This window comes from Emys orbicularis, chromosome 22, assembly GCF_028017835.1.
Source record: "Emys orbicularis isolate rEmyOrb1 chromosome 22, rEmyOrb1.hap1, whole genome shotgun sequence".
Lineage (NCBI taxonomy): Eukaryota > Metazoa > Chordata > Testudines > Emydidae > Emys > Emys orbicularis.
In genome coordinates, this window is record NC_088704.1 from 16,974,970 (window position 1) to 16,996,816 (window position 21,847).

The 21,847-nt window shown below is 40.3% G+C and overlaps 1 protein-coding gene across 1 annotated transcript in view; it reads right to left on the bottom strand.

The window, feature by feature from the left end:
- SSU72 (SSU72 homolog, RNA polymerase II CTD phosphatase) overlaps nt 1-21,847 on the bottom strand; it is a 59,065-nt gene that overhangs the window by 27,270 nt on the left and 9,948 nt on the right. The window contains exon 2 of the mRNA XM_065421244.1: nt 15,764-15,907. Coding sequence (XP_065277316.1) covers nt 15,764-15,907 — 144 coding nt within the window. The remainder of the gene's footprint in view (nt 1-15,763; nt 15,908-21,847) is intronic.

Consider the following 21,847-nt stretch of genomic DNA (forward strand, 5'->3'; position numbering starts at 1 on the left):
AAAGTAGGCCAGCATCCTCCAGCCAGGTGGACCCCAGAGTGCTTTACGAACCAGCTACAGGAAACCACTTCGCCCACCGCTGAATGGCAGCCACTTTAGGTGGAAGATGACAGCAGCTTATTAGCAATACACAACAGTTTAAGAGAGGAAGTAAAGAGTATCTATAGCCAATTGAAACTATAGGGGGAGTTGAGAGAGGCAGAATATCATTACCCAAGGTAGAATTTGGCCAGGATATTCTTATGGAAAGTGCAGAAAGGGAGCCCTTTGAATCATTAGGCATTCAAACACTTTCTAGGGGTTCTGACGAGGAGGTGAACAGACTCTGAGGCACAAAGGAGGTTTTCTAAATAAAAGGGAGGCCAGCAAGTGAGCCTCCCTATCCCTGGCCAATTCCCTCAGTCTGCTCCCACTTCTCGCTGCCAGGAGCCCCCTCTCTAGCCCCCACCCCCCCCAGGCCATGAAACATCTCTGATAAGGTTTGTTTCTCTCCATTACAGCTCGGCAGGGAGAACGGAGCTGAAAGCTAAAGCTCAACTGGGGATGCTAAAAAGGTCAGGAGTGAAGAGGGGAAAAGAAACCGGGGCAGAATTTACTCAAGTAAACAAGTCCCAAGAGTTAGGTTTCATTCAGGAAATGGCACCTCAGGCAGCACAGCACCTTTTAAAACCTTTTTGGGACAGTGTTTCAGCACTGATTCAGAAGAAAGAGTATCCTTAGTGAATCACCACTAGACTCACTTCAGCACCTTGCATTTTCCTTGGAAGCTTCTCACCCCAGCACTAGCCTGGTTCTACCTTGCTTTGCTAGGGAGATCTAATGGACAACCAAAGCTGGTAGGACAGTAAGTAATATTATGTCCATTTAATTCTGCTCTTAACTAAAGTATCTCCCCCACTATGTCCATTCACCCTCAGATCATGCTGCTTTCTCCAAGATATACAGGTGCTTTTCCAGGGTATTCATCTTTGAGATCTAGAAAATGTCAGGGGGAAAAATCCAAGTTTAAAACACAATAGAAAACCCCCATCTTTTCATGGTGTGTGTGTCTGTCTGTCTGTGTCTTCCTACTGTATTTTCCACTCCATGCATCTGATGAAGTGGGTTTTAGCCTACGAAAGTTTATGCCCAAATAAATTGGTTAGTTTTGAAGATACCACAAGTACTTTTTTGGGGGGAGAAAATTCAATAGACTTCACTTGAATAGATAAAGCCAAAGCACCCCAGGTTATCTGCAACTTCTTAATGTAAAATATTTAGCTGCAGAGATATTTACATGTTAATTTTAAAGGCTTCAGCTATTTTTGCTTCTAAAGAAAATGTGCATTTTCTTCAGGGCATTTGAAATCAGACATAAGAATAACTGCAAATAACCAAGAAAATAAAATTCTCTGAACTAGACTCTACGGTTTTGTGAAGAATTACTCTGTTCTCAAGCTAAGCTCAGTCTCAATTATTGTAAATTGCAGGCAATCTTTATGCCAGCAGTATACAAGTAGTATTAAATAGATTCAGACAGACTATTTTTAAGTAACATTAAGGGTGTTACTGACAAGTGGAAGAAAATGTAAAAGGCTAACATTCTTAACACATGCTGTCAGGCTCTCCCCATCCCCCTATCACAGCAGGAGTGCAGGATGGTGTAGCAGGCTTAACGTTGAATCACTCGGCTCTCTACTCATTGTGCTACCCCTTATTTCAATAACTTGTTATTGTCTGAAGTTCTATTTTAGCCCAATTCTGCATTCATAACACCCAGCAGGAGCCTCTCGGTGCACAAGAAATGCAGGAGCTGCCCTTTTAGCAGTGCTTTCCTTCCCACAAGGACATTACAAGATTTTTAAAAGCATTCAAGTCCAATAGCCATGCACTAGAGATCAGGTCTGAGACCGAGATATATTTATACCTTACACCTCCCTGGAGTTGTTACTATTTGTTGGTTAAATATTGTTTGCCTTTATAGCCATACACTTCAAAGCACATGTTATGTATCCAATAGACATCCTGTTAATGAAGATGGAGATGTTTTGAGTTATTACAAAACTCCCCTTACATTTGTGACACAAGCCTGACAAATCAGTTGAGTGGCTACAGTTTATCAAGCCAATCCAACTGCTACATCTGCATACAGATGATCCACCAGAACTATCCATGTTGTCCTTCAGGGCAGGTATCTCTTTTCTATGCTTGTACAGCACCCAGCACAACAGGACTCCAAGGTGGTACCATAATCAATATTTATTAACAAGGCTCTGCAAGACCAGTGATCTTAACTCAACGTAAAGGCTAGCAAGTCAAAGAGAGGCGGTTACATTAGGAGTCTAAGCTCTGTTCAGCTACATAACACGAAGGGTTCCCCACCCTAGATATCTTTACCAGATTAAAGAGATTTCATATTAAAGTCCATAGAATCTCCTCACTGTAGATTATGTACCAGATTCAGTGGCCTTTTTTTTTTTTTTTAAAAGGTAAATGCAAGGTTTCCTGTTCAGCAGAGGTCCTCCCTGCTCCCCAATCCCCCGAAGACTGTTCCCTTTTTAATTTTATCCTATTGGCTACATTGTACTGTGTATTTTTTTTCTCTCTAAAATTTAATTTCAATGACAGCAAACCTGAGTATGTGTCAGGTGAGGCAAGTCCCTCCCTTCATCTCCAACACTAAAGTAAAGATATATTTAAAACAACCTGTCATAGCACTTCTTATCCAAATAGATTGCAAAGCATCATATAGGCTTTTAGTAAGAGACTGGAAAGGTGATCTATCATGTCACCTACCACTGAATGGCAGCTGACCGTGGGGTTTAGCAAGGCTGTTAAACAGCACACTGCAACACTATGCAATTGTTCCAGGCAAGTGAAGAACTCTATGGCCTTCCTCATATTTTTCTGAGCATTGTTTCTTAGGAGAAGTCATCTCTTGGACCACTCCGAACCTTTTAATTTCTTTATCCTTCCCACCTGCACTGTGTTTTTGGCAGCCTCATAGACCACCAAAAAAGGATCTACCAATCCGTTTGAGAATCACTCTGATATCTAACTGATGCTCAAAGAGAATTTACATAGGCAAAGTTCGCCAAACTGGAATTGGAGCAGAACATGTGGCTAAAACACCACTATCTTTGGAGAAAAACCTATGGGACCTTTACTGAATACAAGGGGTCAGGACCGTGGCACCTTCAAAGGCCACATATGTTCTTCAGTGCATGACAGTCAGGTCCGTTAAGACAAGATGTGCAGTGTAACAGATGACCCAATGGTATCTTGCAGAGCTACTTGGAGTAAGATTCTGATCGTGCACTCAACAGGGCAGTAACTCAGCCTCACTAAATCAAATCTTGTGCACACATTAAAAATTCATGCTTGCTAGCAGAGCCAGTGTTCCCTGTGACACAGATTTCAGGGAGGGAGTTTAGGAAAGGGAGAAGATAAACGGTCCAAGACTCCAAAACCGTTTCCCTTTAGAAAAGATATTTCCATGAATGAATGAACGATCTGCACTTCTAACTCAGCAGTTCTCTATTTCACCATTAAGACTATTAGTTGTTTAAAGGGACAAAATTTCAACCCAAATACTGCCTTAAGTAGAAATTTCATTTGATAGAAACTATCTTTCTGGGTAAAGAGAGCTCACACTACATTGCAGACACCTTGCGCCCCCTCCCCCCCGAAAAAAACCACACCTAACACTTTTCAGGACTAAAGTAAGTCCAAGAGCTAGCCTACATATTAGTGAGCAGCTTCAGAATAATTATTATTCACTGATATCAATGATGCTCTTACAGGGAAGTAAGAACAGCAATATTAAGATACAGTACTCTTGAAAGCAAAAATACTGCCAAGTGGGGTATGGGGAATTCCCCCCCCCCCTCAATTTGGGAATCAGATTTTGTAAAGTAGTTTCCAGTCTGCACAAATTGGCAGCTTCTCCTTGTCAACCAGATAGATTGTTGCCAAAAAGTCCCCTCCCAGCCTCAGACAAGTTTACTCAATAAGTATTTTAGACACCCCAAATTTTCCTTTTAGCTTCTTTAATGCACCAGAAAGAGCTTGGGGAAGTAGAGCTAATGAAGAACTAGATGCTTGATGAGAAGAATGAGCTTGTAGCAGAATCAACTGAGCTCCAAGTCTCAAACCTGCTGGGGCCAGTCTGGAGCTATTAGGATCATGGTTGTCCTCTCCACTTTCATGTCCCTGAGGGAGGGGTAGAAGACAAAGCATGTCACAGCAGTTCAGCTCAGTGAGTGGAAGAAACTGCCACTTCCCAACTGTCACGTTGTCTGAAATGGATGTAAAACCTTTTTGACTTTGTGTTGGTTCCTGAGCATGCAGATCCACCAAGTGGTGGAAATTCCTTGCCAGATAGGAAAAGGACATTGACTGCACACTACTGACAGACGTTAAAGGGGCAACTAAATTTAACAAAACAGTAGTACGCAACTTTGGTCAATTGTCACAAATCAATTGCCACGATGGGAATTTTTCTCTAAACTTTATTCTAACTCCTTAAAGGATTGCTTCTTGGAAGAACTAGTTTCTAGAGCACACAAGATGGAAGGCTATACTTGAATAGGAATTGATTCAACAAGCAACTCTAGAGAGGCTACTAAGTAACAGTGACCACAATACAATTAAGGTCAACATCCTCAGAGGAGGAATTGTCCCAAAAAGTAGCACTGTAACACTTCGCTCTAGAAAGAGGTACAAAAAAGGAAGATGAAGCTAATCACGTGATCCTAGTCAAAACTCAGCATAGAGCTGCTGAAAGCAGATCAAACTCCTAGAAGGCATTTATACCTCTAAGCAAAAAAGGAAGCTGGGAGAGGGTTGCACAATATGGTTATATGGCCAGATTCAAGAGGTTATTTGAGCTGCACACGTTTCCTTCAGAAAATGGTACTAACTGTAGTGAAGCCAACAAAAAGGAAAAATAAAAATCTAAGAACTGAGGAGGACTCTAAAGAGCAAATAGCTGAAAGACATGAAAACAAAATAAATTCCTTAAACAAGTCAAAAGCTGGAAGAGAATAGGTTTGTCTGATGAGCTACCAGGGAGTAAAAGGACCAATTAAGGAGAACTAGAATACTGTAGAGAAACTAAATTATTTCTGTGCATCACTCTTCCCCACATAGGGGGTTAGGGATACCCGTACCCATACCAAAAGGAGACCATACTGGAGAAAAACCTCAAAAGCAACAAGTCCCCAGGACTGGATTATATCCATAAGATATCTAACAGTTCTGAAGGAATGAAATAGCTGGGCTGCAACAAAAATAGGAACTCAGTTAAAGCAGCTACTAACTAAACAGAAGGGTAGCAAACATACATAGCTTTAGAAAGGTGGTAGGTGTGGGTCCTGGGAAATAGACCAGTAAGCCTTACTTCAGTACCAGGCTCATCCAGTATGGCAATTCCTTTGTTTTTATGTCTTCTGAGCTAAAGATGTGATCCTGGTTCTTTTCTGGTTGTTGTTAACAACATCTGAGTTTTCCGAGCAGATGAAGACTAATCAGAGAATGGCTTGAAAATTGAATGGGGAGGGATGTTGGACTACATTGTTTCAAGATGGACCTCCAGCTCTCATTCTTGTCTAGACCACATTCCCTATGATATACTGACAAAGAATTGCTCTGCAACATCTCAAGCTTAGGGCAACTCCTTCTGAGGTTGGACAGTCCTTCCTACCACAATAGAGAAAGGCTGCCTGGCATACAGATTACACTCTTCCAATCCCTAAACCAGTGGCTCTGGTGTGAGGGGAAAAACCACACACACCACTATGCCATAAAAGGATCAGAGCAAGTACCCAAGGAACTAGATTTGTCAAAGGACATTTTCCCCAAGAAGTTGAACCCTTGAAACCTCCAGATAGGAAATCCGGACGTTCTGCAAGGAAAAAAAAAAAAAAAACCCTGCTCTGAGCAATTGCTGGCTCCAGGACTTTAAAGCCAAAGCAGTCTGCTCATCTCCTTTCTCAGAACAGGAGAATGTCTCCTTACTTCATCACAGTGATCATTCCTGCAGATGAAGGTTAGCAAGTGTTCTCTGGAGTTATACTGACCTCTTTCTGGACATGCTCTCTGAAAGGGCTGAGTACGAGAAGAGCTTTCAGTGATGCCTTTTCTCTTGAGGAAGAGCTAGTCAACTACACCCCACAGAGTCTATACCAGGGTGGCTGGGTTGGGAAGCTTTAGAAAGCTTCCTCTCAGTATTTGCCTCTGGACCAATCATGGGAGAGAGGAGCAGTGGGAGAACCCCTGAGAGCAATGACTCGAGACACCTTCCCAAGCAAAACTGAAGAATTTAGGGAGACAAATAGTGACAGTTTCCAGGACAGATAGTTCTCAATGTAGGTCAGATCTGCTGCAATAACACATCGCTTCTGAGCCTACCACCATGCTCAGGAAAAGAAATTAAGTCCACCTCTGCTCATCTGGATCCTGTGGAGACTATGTGCATTAGAGCTGGGTAAAGTTTTAGAAAAAACAAACTTTCCCCCCTCCTCCCACAAAAAATAAATAAATGCAGATTTGGGTCAATTGAAACATTGCGAGTTCACCAAAATATTTCAGTCAAAAAAATTGAAAAAAAAAATTCAAGATGTTTCATTTGGACATTTTTGAAATAAGGGGTTTTGATTCTAAACAACTTTTTGTTTTGAAGTTTGTTTCAATTTTATTTGAAACATTTTAAAAGATCTCAAAATTCAAACAAGTATTTTGTTTCAAGTGAAATATTTTGTTCAGCCCAAAGCAAAATATTTGACTTTTGGTTCGCTGAACAATTTTCATTTTAAGACAACTCAAAATTATTTTCCCCCATAATTTTTTGGTTATTCACGCAGCTCTAATGTTCCATGCCGACACATGCTTCAAATTTCTAGCCCCAAACTCTGGGATGATCAGAATGGTCCCTCAACAGAGGCACATAGACCTGCTCCAACACTTAGTACTTCACCCTATTCTTCACTGAGCTTTATCATGTTGCATCTCACCAGTGAAGAGGAACAAGTCTTCTTGGGAAGGTGAAAGAAAGGGGAGTAAACCAGGGGTAAGGGTCTGCTATGTGGGAAAACCACAAGGCTATATTTGTCAGCAAGTTGGTCTGTCCACATGACATAAGCAACAACTGCCATTTGTCCAGGTTTGTTTGTCTGCAACAAAGATTAGTAAGAACCAGGGAGTCATATTGAATTCCAATTTTTACTTGGAGCAGAACCAAACCTGAACCATAATATTGTCCTACCTACTGAACCTGAAAAAAATTTGAGTTACCAGTAAAAATAAAGGTTGAGCATTTTTTAAGATCAATATTTTAAAAGACTATTGTATAAAGTAAGATAGGCATGTGAATGCTACCAGAAAGGCCTGCTCCAGTATAATGAGAATAGAAAGCGGCCAGGCTACAAGTAAGAAGGGAGAGAGGAAGCTTAGGAGCTACCTACATACCACGAATTCCCAGAGAAAAGACAAACCATCCCTGAGACTCTTCACTGGGGAGAGATGGGGTAGAATGCTCCCTGGTCCCAGAAGTTAATAACTCTTCAAGCCAAAGGAAAATGGTAATGGCCCCTCAACCCTTTTCCCCCTTAGACAGGCCCTCCCACCTATCCCCAACCCCTAAGGCAGTTCCTGCCACCAGGTGCCCCAAACTCAAATTTATCCTTTAACTGTATAGGTCCAATAGGAGATCAAATATCAGATGTTATTTTAGTTTGCTCAAGTTGTTCATAAGAAATAATCATGTTTATTTGACAACAGAAAATACTAGGAAAACTCACATGAAGTTAAAGTTGAGAAATAAACAGTAAAAATAACCAAAAAGTTTCAATTTTAAGTTAACTCTTCTATTAAGGCCTAAACTTGATTTTAACTGGTTACTACTGGCCCATTTATTTTTTTGATGGCTTGAACCCGAATTGAACCCTAACACGCTGAAAGCAACTTAACCAAACCAAAATAAATCCTAGTTCAACTCCCCGGTAAGAACAAAACAAAGTTTTATAATGGTGATCCGGCTAAACAGGTCTAGATTTTATGGAGCAGAGCTCAATTCCACTCTCCTAGATTTTCACCATTTTCTTGTCTCCTGAAAAGAATCTGTATGTTTCAAACTTACATACACTTGGCTTCAAGCATCCTTTTTGATTACTAAGACTAGGGAACCAAGTATCAGGGGGTAGGCGTGTTAGTCTGTACCAACAAAAACAACAAGGAGTCTGGTGGCACCTTAAAGACTAACATTTATTTGGGCATAAGCTTTCATGGGTTAAAACCCCACTTCTTCAGATGCGTGGGTTTTTTACCCATGAAAGCTTATGCCCAAATAAATCTGTTAGTCTTTAAGGTGCCACCGGACTCCTTGTTGTTTTTAAGACTAGGGAAGTTACTCCCTGCATTAAATAGAACTTCTGGCGGTCTCTATACTTTCTCTTTCCTGTCAGTCCCAGGTGTTGAAGACCCAGAGCTGGAGTGCAGTTTACAGCCAAGGAGCAGGGAAGCCAGATGAACAGGCTGGTCAGCGGAGCAACAGTGCAACAGCCCAAGCTCAAGGAGTGGAGCTAGCTGCTTAGAGACCATAACAGAAACCCCATATTTGGAAATAAATCAACAAATGTTTTCACCTACGACCCAGAGATGTATGTGTGGGTGGAATGGGAATGAAGGCATCTCATGACATCAGAATAAATTAACGCTGCCACAGAATTTAGGAGTTACTGCTGCAGAATTTGGTCCTATTGTGCTTTGGAACACAGAGGGCTGTGCACAGAGACTAACCTGATGAGCCAGTTGATGTCTGGCTTTTGGAAACTTAGTCCTTGACTTCTCGCATGTGTGGGTCTATTTTTCTGCAGTGTCACTGTCTTTTTAAAAGGCTAATTATGTACTTCGGAATAAACCTACAACCTTGTTCACACAGCTATAAAAAGGGGCAAAAGTAATCATTCCAACCTATCCTGAAGATGGCCAAGCCTCATGAGCAACAGAGATGAAGGAGACCTGTATGTAAGCACGTTTCCTGGGGTTGTGGGTTGGGAATTACCCCAGCTATAGGGATGCAGTAATCCAGTGGATATTACTGGAGGGGAGAGAAAGGAATGAGCCTCTAACAAAAATATTAACCCATTATCCCCACTGAGATGTGCTTTTCTCTCCTCTAGCAACATCAATGGGTCTTGAACTGCACACCTTGGAGATGGCAGTTAGTCTCCTCAATGATCTCCAGAGTGACCCCTATTCAGGATCTCCCACTGTCAACCGACCAGGAATGAGTCAGCTACTCACCACTTCACTGGAACATCAGAGGCACTTCGCATGCAGCTCCTCATGCTGCCATATCAACTTTGGAGATGTGCCCTGGTTACAATCAGCAGTGACCAGCCACAGGTATATCTGCCCAGTGAAAACCCCTACAGTAGACAAAGTAGCTATTTGCACTGGCAGAACTTGTCCCTGCTGGTAACCATGGTTAGCACCACTGGTGCAAACAACAGCTTTGCCTATCTTCACTAGGGGTTGCACCAATACAGCTACAGGGATGGCTAAAATCAGGGCAAATGCCCAAAGGAGCCAAGGTCTTAGTCAGCTCCGTATTTCTGATGGCAAAAATGGCACTATTCTGCAACATGGAGCATTTTGCCATTGTTTTGCCAAGACATCAACTTTAATCAGAAGCTATTTTCAAAAACGTTTGGTTTTAGCAAGCTTTCCCCCCCAACTGTAATACCCTTTTAAAGCTCTGGGGGAAAGAGCTTCACAATACTGATGTTAATCTTTTCTAATTAGCAAACTTATTTTTTGTGTTTAACGTAGCTGAAATTAGTTTGATAATAAATTTACATCCCATGTTTTATCTAGATGGATCCCAAAGCAATTTACAAATTAATACGTTAACAATTTCACCCACCAGCTCTGAGGTAGAAGGCAACTGTTTACCACCACATAGCAACAGTAGTTTAGGAAAGGAAGTGGTACATCATCAGGGGTTCTCAAACTGGGGATGGCAACCCCTCAGGGGGTCACAAGTACATGCACAAAACAGAGACCAACTGCTAGAATATATTATAATTTAAATCTAGCGTTTTAGAAAATTACACATCTTTCTTTCGCAATGTAGTGTATTTACTTCAAAAAATATTGTAAAATGTATAATGCCTCGATCGTTGTTCCTAAACAAAATATATATTTGTATTATCACCACCCTAAGGAAACTGGACTCTGGGGATTATAGTATCGTGCATGCATGTTCGTTGTCTTGAGACTAAAAAGGTGAGACTGAGACAACATTAGAGGTCTTGATTGTTCAGCAGCTGAAGAGCTATAGCCATCTCAAAATTTGACAGGGCTAAGGCTCACCCCCGAAGCCACCCTTCCCAGCGGAAAGGTCAAACGTTACACAGAAGTAAGGTGGCATGATATGGCATTGCCACCCTTACTTTTGCAGTTCTGCGCTGCTGCTAGCAGTGGCACTGCCTTCAGAGCTGGGTGTCCTGTCAGCAGCCCCTACTCTCCAGCCGCCCAGCTCTGGGGCGGCACCTGCCAACAGCAGCAGTGCAGAAGTAAAAGCAACAGGGTGCTAAGTCTGCTGTGAAAAGCGATATTGACAAAGTTTCTTTTTGCTTCCTCCCACTATTAACCAGTAAATATTAAAAACTTCTGCTTATAACAATTTGAAACAAATTGTTTTAGTCAATTTAAAAGTGGTAAGAAAAGGTAAATTCATTTTAAACAATAAGGTTATAAATTTAGCATTTAAAATAGTGTTAAATATAAAAAAATTGTTTTTAATTTATAAGGGGGGAGTGTTGCTGTCTGAAAGGGGTCGCCAATACAAAGTTTGAGAACCACTGTACTACATCCACTAGAAACTTCAAGGAGAATTTAGATAGGCAGAATGTAATTAATAAAGTTGGATTTTGGCCAGGCTAGTGACATTAACACTTCTCTTGGCGGGTGGAGAAGAAAGAGCTATGAGTTCTTCAGTGACTACAAGTTGTCAGGAGGACCTTGATTCTACTTTTCATCTAAAAGATGACATCCCCAGCAGGACATTTTTCAAACTTAACACCATATGAGGCATTGGTTTTAACTGAAATGATTTTTCATGGTTTAGATCCCAAAGCTTAATGAAACAGGAGTAGATTTAAATTACAAATAAACCAACAGATAATTTTAACATGTATTTGCAGATGAATTTCTGCTAAGAATTTGGGATCTCGTTTGTTTTTAAATTAAACATTCCCATTCACTTTTTAATATGGACTCAGAGGAAAGAATGCCACCTATTGATCACCAATATTTGCCGCATCACTTGGGTTTTCTTTGAAAGGCTCCCAACTACGAGCTTGGTCCTTCTATTAAAGCAAATGAGAAGACGCCCACTATATTCCATCAGGAGCAGGCCTCAAGGCCTGCAGAAGCATGACCCTACCTGAGGGATTTGACAAAAGGCAGTATGGCTGAAATCGACATGCTCAATAACTAAAGATCTGTTTCAAGGTAACTGCTGGTATCTGCAGCAGCAGATGCAAAATTAACTCCACAAGTGGGTTTCCCTACCCCACACAGATGGTTTCTTAGTAGTAAAAAGGGGTACATAAAAGTTTGGAGCTATATTTTAGTAACAGAATGGGCTACAGAACAAGTGTATTTGGCGCACACAGATACTGGTACCAATATTTCTGCCTCCTGTCATGTACTCTTTACCGGGTAAAGTATTTTTCAGATTAAACATATGGACATAAAATTACTATTTTCTATATGTCATCTTGTTTCATATTTATTCTACTTAACTGACTCTGTATGCTGACCTTTAACAGGGTCTAGGGCATAATTTTCAAAAGCATCTAAAATCTTATTTTCAAAGGTGACTTGGGCACTTCTGAGCCTAAGACGATGTCTATACGTACAGCGCTGCTGTGCGTCTGGTGAAGACGCTCTATGCCGACGCAAGAGCTCTCCTGTTGGCATAATAAAACCACCTCTACAAGTGGCAGAAGTTATGTCGGAGGGAGAAGCTCTCCCACAGACGTGCTATGCACACAAGTACTTGTCTCGGTGCAACTTAGATCACTCAGCAGGGGATTTTTTCACACCTCTGAGCGACATAAATTATGCTAGCGTATGCTATGTCTACACTACAGCCTTTTGAAAACAGGACTTGGGCAACTAAGGGACTTCAATACTATTGAAAATGTTGCTACTAGTCTCCCAATAATGCTGAGGGAATTTAAATGGATGTATCTCTCCTACATAGTAACTGCAGCACTGATTACCTAGTCTGACAACTATGTTTATTTCATTTTAAGTGTTTACCGTATTTTAAAATTAAAATGGAAGTCAATCTCCTAGTACATGTATAGCCCTGCAGAGCCGAGCTTCATTACTTCTGCATCCCCACCCCTTCTGAACTGACAGCATGCCTTTTTAACAAGCTACTCTTTTAAAAGTATTTCTCATTCTTCTAGCTACAACACAGAGAAGTACCTACATTTGTAAATATGTCCTCATTTAATGTGGAAGATTAAATATGGAAAGGTTTATAACCTACAGCCATAACACTTGAGAATTTGCACTATATATATACACACATACATACACACACACACCCCACTATGAGATTAGTGCAATCCAGATGCTTTTTATTTTTGTAGAAGTGTGGAGTCTATCTTGTTCTTCTTCCCTCCTGCCCACCACTGATAGAGAAAAGAGTTTTCACACACCTTGCAATTCTAAGCCGCTTTTTACCTCAGCTGACTGATGTCCACACCATCGTAGAACTTCAGGCCCCAGTTGGGACGGCTGCTTTCCGAAGCAGTTATCAATTCGTTGACTGGCTAGCAGATGATGGGCTGGAGTAGTTTAGCCAAAACCTCTTACTGAATATCAAGTGTCAACAGTGCACCTGGTCTCCCCACTGGCCTACAGAACTCGAGCACTAAGTCACTCCTAAACACAGGAGCAAACAGTGCTGCATTGGACCTATATTCTCATACTGAGGTAATGAGATACACGAACTGGCCCTTGTCACTAAGAACTGCTGTTTCAGACAATGCGGAAAGGCTGAAGGTGGCAGCTCTCCCCACCTAACTGAAGAAAGCAGGATTTGGGAAGCATAAGGACAAGCCAAGGAATTTGGACCCGCTCTTTCTCCCACATCCCCTTTGAGACACCAAAGGAAAAGCAGTTCCCTCCCACCTTAAGACAAAGCACCTCTTCCCCCCCTTCACCAAAGAGTAATCAGCTGCCCTAATTGAGTCCCACAATGCCCTGGTCCCAAAGATAGCCGCTCCTTGGCTCCCAGGCAGGAACAAGAGGGGTCTCTGGTTTTCACGAATTTAGGAAAGAACTTACCCACTCACCCCGAGTCTGGAAGTTGAGCTGCCTTTTGTACTGAAAAAGTATATCTGTTTCAAAGAACTTGAATTTGCAACATTTGAGGGCATAAAATATACAAACATAACTCCTTCCCCACCCCAAACTGGGCTTTTTCTTGAATGGGAAAAATCAAAACAGAAAGGAGTGCTCAGTGTCACTCTGCATAAATATCTGTGGCTCAGAGCATAGCCACTCCACCTCTAATGTGGAGCAGAGCCCAAAAGGCAACTCCAGAGAAGATACTGGATAGAGGACCAGATGTGTTTTAATTTTGTTGTACATCTCTACCCCGATATAACGCGACCCGATATAACATGAATTCGGATAGAACACTGTAAAGCAGAGCTCCGGGGGGGCGGGGCTGCGCACTCCGGCGGATTAAAGCAAGTTCGATATAACGCGGTTTCACCTATAACGCAGTAAGATTTTTTGGCTCCCGAGGACAGCGTTATATCAGGGTAGAGGTGTATCTACAAACAGTGCTACGTTCCCAATACAACAGAATAGGCAAAGGGGTAGTCACTGCAAATTCTTAAGTGCTTGAGGAAATGAAGACTGCACAATTCAAACAGTCCTCCATTTGAAGGGGGGGGGGGGGGGGGAGTGTTTGCATTGAGATGTGCACCATCTCAATTAGAGGATGGATTGGCTGGGAAATACCCCTTTTCTTCACCAAAGATGTGATTATACAAAATTAAATTATGTACAGATTCAATGGATGCCCTAAATTTCAAGTTTAAGAGATACTGCTACTCAGCCTTTTCATCAGAAATTGGGTTCCCTAATGTCCTTGCATAATATGGATATCAGTTATGGGGAAAGCCATGTGGAAGGAAATTTCCAACATAGCATCAAATTTAATTGTACTGTACAGCTTTATGGAGCTGCTCATCTTAGCTGAGTACATTCAGAAAACTCAACACAAAAGAAACCACCACTACTGGGGTCTTATGGAGCTCAAATTTAATGTTTTCTAGTCAGCAAATACACAACTAAAAACCTGCTGACTCAAATCAAGCCACAGTGAAACCTGCACCAAGGACCTCCTCCATGTCTTACACAATCATTTAAAAAGTCTACTCAAGTCTTGCAGTACACAATTTTGTTGAACCAATAATTGAAAGCCCATCTCTTCTACTGGGCTACTGAATTTGTTGATTCCTTGGGTGGCCACTTAAAATAGGTTTCACTGTATCCCCCATTTTCTAATCCTCATCTAGTGTCTGTTTGCCTGTTCTCAGCCTTTAAAAAAAAAAAAAAAAATACTGAAAAATTTCAGCCATACAAAAATAAACTGTTATAATAGTGACGCTTTGAAATATATTAAAATATTTAAAAGGTAACATTTTAGCTGCCATTTCCAGATAGCTATAGAAAATAGATATCAAATCTAACATTAGCAAGATTTTACTAATTTGATCCAGCGTTATTTTTATGCAGCTCCCCAGAAGTTAAAAATCTAGGTCACGCAACAATAAAGAATGGGACAGACTGCCATATTATACCTGGTTATCCAAACTCTCACTTCAGAGGCATCACATTTTGTAACAAGGGCCTCATAATCTACCATTAGAAATTAATAAGCAAAACCTACATAAATTTAGTTTTCCCTTTCACACCAAATTATATTTTTAATATTAAAAATCAGAACATGCGTAAAGAGAACAAAACCCTAACAAGTACCCTGATCTTGCAAACTAAAGAGGTGTTTGGGGTTTTTTTGTTTTTGTTCTATACTTTATATTTAAATGTCCTAAAATACTGCGTGCTCATGGCTGATGTGAAGAAAGGTAGTGTGCCTGACCCTTGTCACCTCTGGTCTTTGGGAGTAAACCTCACATTTAGTTGGGCTTTCTGTGCCCATTCTTGGAAATATACTTAAGGAATATGTTTTTGATGTACAGCCAAAACCAGAAATTAACAATTAGCTTCTTGATGAGAAGAGAAAGTATTTTATGGATTATGTTCTCTCCCCTTAGGCCACTAGTTTACGCTAAACCTTACCTGTTTGCTTGACTGAGCTAAATTTGATTTTAATTCTTTTGGTGGCAGTTCTTGGCATGCCAGGAAAGGGCTCTGCACTGGGAAAACATAGCCCACAATGCAGTGCAGTTCATGGAAAAAGGTGTAAAATATTCATAGTTCTGTTCAAGAACTAAGTATGTTAATTTACTATACAAGAGGATTTTGAATGCATGCATTATAACTCAATAGCAAGTTACAAGGGGAGTGTTAGAGATCCTAAAATAATGTGAAACACCTGCCTAGAACCTTAAAACAAAGCTCTTGCCAGTCAAGCAGCTGTGTATTCCTTATGCAAAATAATGAATTACACCTTTCAAAGATGAACCATATTGGGTTTTTTAAAAAGGTCATTCCACGGGGATACAGTTCTTTGTCTTTCCTAAGCAGATCATTGTACATCTGATCATATGTTGTTTTGAAATCATAAACATTCGGCTTGTCTGGTGCTGGTCCTGGCAATTTCACATGAGTCCCTGTTCCAAAGGATCGAACACTGAATCCTCGTTTGCTGAAAGACACAAAAAGGGATTTATAATTAGATTGGACAGATTTAAAACCTACATGTCTAGGTGCTGAACAGCAATGCACTGGACTTGGAAAAAAAATATTCTTGGAGACCTATCAACTCTGAATCCAACCTTCTAAGCAAATTTAAGATAAAAAAAATTATACATTTGCAATTTCAGGTAAGTCTTGGTGCACAATACATATCCCACACTTCATTTAAATAACTTTAGTTATGTTTCAAAAAAGTGACAGCCAGAAAGTGTGAAGTTGCGAGCAGTGTCTCCTTTGTCCGATATCACAACAAAACAAATTGGATTGTATTCTTTTTCAATCTCACAAGCTTTTCCATTGGGTTCTAACAAAGCTGAAATTATGTGGGTTTTATTTAACTCTGTTTCTCTAATATCCTCATGCCAAGAGTTGTCTGTTCAACCACAGAGTGAAAAGTTTGCATGAAGAACCCAAAACTGTTACATAATCAGAGACTATATTTCCTGCTGTCTCCCAAATTTTGCATCCGTACAGGTGCAACCCTAATATGCAGCATAAGCACAATGAGAGACTGAAAACAGAAGGGGGAAGCTTTATTGATGAGCACAGAAACCATGAAAGAGAGAGACATGGTTAATAAGACAAACCTTTATTTTCAAACATTCCGCACCCATCCATAAACAACAACAAAAACAACATAAAACTTAGAACAATCTCCTCACCTGTATCTCTCAAGGAAGGTAAAATTAAAGCTTTGATCCTGAAAAAGTTCATCTTGATGTTCCTGATATTAGTGGTTGCAAAAGACTTAGTAAAGGGACTCAAAACTGCTGTACTGGTACAAATCATGACTACACTAGGCATTTGCACTTAGACATCTGTGTACATGCAAAAACTCAGCAAGTGCAGACAAGGCCTTGGCCACAAGACTGATTATCACCAATACAGCTGATAATGTGTAGTTCTAATGTACTAAAATGTCAAAACACTCCATTTTTTGCCAATCCAAAAAATCAGTTTCTATGGAAGAGGCAATATTCAAAAGTAACAACAGTTCTCCTATAGACTTCAGCTGTGCACCTGAAACACTGATGCTATCTAAGCCACCACAAAGGATTTTTTCATAGTACATCCATTATGGGAAGAATGTAACGTAAGAAAGTGAAATTTGTCCTCATTTCCCACCCTTTAATAAAGGGTAGGGTTTAATGGAGAGAAATAACTTTGCTACAGATTCCCAACATCTTATAACAGAGGCCTTCAAGTGGAACCTGTAAAGCTGCAAGTGCCTTTCACAGAGCCTATTTAATAACTATAATATATATCTGCACCTATATAGCATCCTTTCTCAGACTACCTGGGACTAATGCATGAGATTCAGTGTGCTACTTCTGACAGCTAAGTAGGAGTCTCCCCTTCAGTTTGAGTTATTGATTTTGGCACTGAAGCCAGATCTCCATTTCAAACTCCAGCTCCTGAGTTTGGCACCTGTCCTTGGTTTGATGCTCTCACATTCCACCATGGCAAGTCAGTTGCAGTACATTGTATGATCTATATGTACTTGATAGCCTATCAGGACCACTACTAAACACAGATAAGAGATATTGCTTTGGAATCAGTCCCAAAAGGAACAGATTCCTCTCATTTAAAATTCTGAAAATAAATTTATACCAGCCTAAAATTTTATTAAAAAATATTAGTGCACCTGTAAGTCTTATTTTCACAATATTGTATCTTTAAAAATGTAATCTTATACCAGAATAGACTTTTATACACATGCACAAACACCCCTCTCCTCCTCTGGCACACAACTGGATGGGAGGGGGAGGAGAAGGGAGGTTTGAGCTGGACTGTCTGGACATCACGGAAGCCAAGTTCTATGGAAATGGGCAATCTGGAGAGCATAAATGAAAAAAACCCATCAAATTAAAATCACTGAATTTACATTCTGTGAGCCTTCACTGAGTTTCATAGAAGTGGGGAGGAAGGGAGTGAAGAGATTTCAAGGAAATGAGTAAATAATATTGCTGCTGAATTTAAGGGCCCTTGCCACAGAATTTGATTCTAATGTGATACAGGATACACAGGATCTTGATTACTGGATTAATTATCAACAAGGAGTCCTGTGGCACCTTATAGACTAAACAGATGTATTGGAGCATAAGCTTTCGTGGGTGAATACCCACTTCGTCAGACGCATGTATTCACCCACGAAAGCTTATGTTCCAATACATCTGTTAAGTCTATAAGGTGCCACAGGACTCCTTGTTGCTTTTTACAGATCCAGACTAACACGGCTACCCCTCTGATACTGGATTAATTATATACACTGTAATAAATCAAAACTACCAGGTTCTACCCCCACCCCACCCTTGCTAGACACTGATGTAATCAGGAAGTAAAAATTGTGCAAAAAAACATAATACCAAGATCCCATGAATTTCAACTTCTCCAAGTATTTTCCCCTACCAAAAGCTGTAACTGCATCATCGCTGTACCTACACCCTTTTAAGGATATTTGGGCTGATTATCAGAAAAATCTTCCTGAGAGCAAGAACTATTAAGCTATGGAATATGCTACCAGAGAAAGTGATGGAAACACCCCTGCTTGGGCATTTAAAACTACGCAAAGTGGTTTGAGCATTGGCCTGCTAAACCCAGGGTTGTGAGTTCAATCCTTGAGGGGGCCACTTAGGGATCTGGGGCAAAAATCAGTACTTGGTCCTGCTAGTGAAGACAGGGGGCTGGACTCGATGACCTTTCAGGGTTCCTTCCAGCTCTGAGATAGGTATATCTCCGTATATTTATTTATTTATACTGTAGGTAACAATGCTGAACCGGTAGGGTGATCGACAAGATGAGCTAGCAGGTTTTTTTCATTTCTAACCTTTGATTCAATCTTTCTGGCTGTTGTCCTGACTCCCCTTTTGGCCCATAGATCACTCAAGAGACTGTACCACACCTACTGTTACCAGGGAGGGGACATTTTTTTTTGGAAAATCAGCACACAGTATAAATTGACATCTTATTAAATGACCAGCAAGTAAATAAATAACTGAATTATAGTTTTAGTAGTAGCTAATTGACGCCAACAACCTTACATATTAAACAAGAAAGCAAACGTGTACAGTGACAATCATTAAGGGAGAAAGATGAGGAGGGACAGCAAAAAACAACAAAAACCACCCACAACCCCATCCGTTATTTTCGCTGCAAAGAAAGGCAGTTTTGTTTTTATCCATTTTATTCCACTCCATTCGCCCCATCTGCCTCACCAACAAAACAGTTGGTTGTCTAACCAGGAAAAAATGTGCTAAGAGACTCAAAGGTTTGCAGAATTTGGGTTCTGATGTATAAGTGACAGGTCCTCTTATGCTTGGTTCTCACTTGTTTTAACTGAAGTCCCTCTATCGCAGCTTTCAGGATACCTACTTAAGAAATGCACTTGGCAATTTCAGTATCTAATAAAGCAAGTGATTAAATAAGAGATCTTACTCATTCCTATAGACTCCCTACTTCTTGACCCAAATTACCGGTCTTCTGAAAGAATTGTACCATTTTAAAAACTTCTCCAATTAAATTGATACGCATACAATGCTTAGCCTTTGGGTTGTTAAGTCTCCCTGAAATGTCAATTTACTGTTTAAAAACGCACATATGCAGCTTCCAAGAGACCGCTATACAATTTCAGCAAAGCAAGTCAGCTGTGCAACGATTAGGACTATTTTTAGTTACTTTCCTCCTTTCATTTAAATCAGTCCATGCTGAATTGCACAAGTACGAATGCAGAACATTCACTGTTACAGATCAGAAAGACGTCTGAAAGCATAAGGAGCAGTATAAGAAATGATAGTACTCAATATTTCAAACAGAACATTCATTTTTTTCAAATTGAGAATGATAAACCTTTCTACCACCAAATATTTTTAAAAAGCATCAAATGTTTGTTTAAATTTAATAAAAGTACAAGCATCGGAATCAGCTAAGTTTTTCCAGCCAGATTGAAAATTAGTTTGTCCACAAATTTTGCCTGAGTCTAATGGATACTTTATTGACTTGTAGCCAAAAAAGTTATAACAAACCAGGCATGTCTTCCATTCCATTCCTGTCAGCAGCTATTAGTTTAATAATTACAACAGAAGAGAGATTTTGAGGGCCAGACAAACAATCAACTGCATGGTGCTGACTTTTAGATATCTTTTCACTAGGTCATTATGGAAGGGGGGGGGCGTGTATGCACACGCGTGCACACACATCCCGTTAAATATTTGTGGAGTTAAGATTAGGAGAAGCAGGATCACAGTCTGTGGCTTCACATATACTGCGATACAACGGTTCCCACTGCAAATATCTGCTACTCCCAGTATGGCTTCCCAACCATAATGCTATATCACCAAGCTCAAGCCTACCATACTTCTCATATTTATGTTTATTTGGTTGGCTATTTTATTAATGTATTAAGTGCCACCAATACCCTTGGCTTCAGCAAGCTGCCCAGCATCCACTTGAAAACAAAGGATTGTAGTAATAAGTTTTGTGGAGTATCAGTACTTCGAAGAACTTGTCCACTAGCCTGTCAGAAAGCAGAGGGTGAGAGAATCTGAGCAAAGTGGTCGGTCAGTATTGTGTAGGAGGTAAAAACATCTGGCTTTCTAATTCTGATGTGATTTGTGGAAAGGCATTTCAAGATGTGGCTTGCTTTCTAAAGACCCAGACTTGCAACTTCACTGAACTATCAACACACAAAAGAAGAGACTGAAGTTTTCAAGCCCTGAGATCCAGAGCAGAAGATGTGAGCATGTACTGTGAGCATCTGACCTTCAGCATCTAACTTCCTTGCTCTCCAGGTATCAAATTGCAAGAAACAAAAATAAAATACAAGTGTTTAATTTTAAGTGTTTATGCACATCCTATTCCCAGGGGCTGAGTGCTCGGTCTCTGTAGTGCTCCAAAACCTTCTTGGCACAGATTGTGAAGGACCAAGCTTTGTCCTAAGCTCTCGTGTGCTGCCACACCACAAATAGGAGGAAGGCTGCCTTAGTAATGCATTTGTCTTACCGTGTTTTTATTCCATCTTCCCCTCTTCTCACCTTCCTATACTTTTTCCCTCTCCAATAATTCTGAATGCTCTACTGTTTCTGCACACAGTGGAGACAGGAGCTGTGATATGAAACTGAGGTGATCCTGGTTAGTTTCTTTCTGCTAGACCATGGGAGGACAGCTGGGATGGATGGAAGTGGAAAGAGTGTATGATTCCCCACAGTGAAGAGAGGAAGACTTTATTTTTTAAAAGATTAATTTCTCTTCCTTTCCCCAACCCTTGATACAGAGGCTAATATTTCGGCTACTAATGCCTAGGCCATTTTCCATACTTACATTAGTTTCATTCTATTGCCCCTATTGGGCAAAAAAGTACAGTAGGAGAACCACGACAGATGGAAATTTTAATGATTAAATTCAAACTGTTCAGTTTTTGTAAACTTTGCTGCATCTGAACTAACACACCAAATCTGTTTTGTAGCTGAAATACATCAGTATGTTTCTATCTGTGGAATCCCAGAAAGGCGAAGTTATTTATGTAATAAAACACAAATAACTTCATGGGGGGCTAACACCAATCTCCCATTATAAAAACTGAATTCTCATGTAAGAATACTGCTGTCTAGTATTTAAATACTGCTGTCTTGAAGTTAAGAAAGTATTTAAATACTAAACAATTGAGATGCAGTTATACAAGAATTGTGAACACAAACTGGTCTGAAGTAAACATCAGATTTACACCAACTTTCATTCCTGCAGCTACAATAACCAATAAAGACGTTTTAAAGTCCATGAAAATAGGTGGTCACTTATGAGAATTGCTTCAGTAAAAGAACAAATCCCGCCCCCATTTAAAAATCTGATCTGGAAATAAGGCTCACTAATAAATTCTGTACACTACATGATGTAA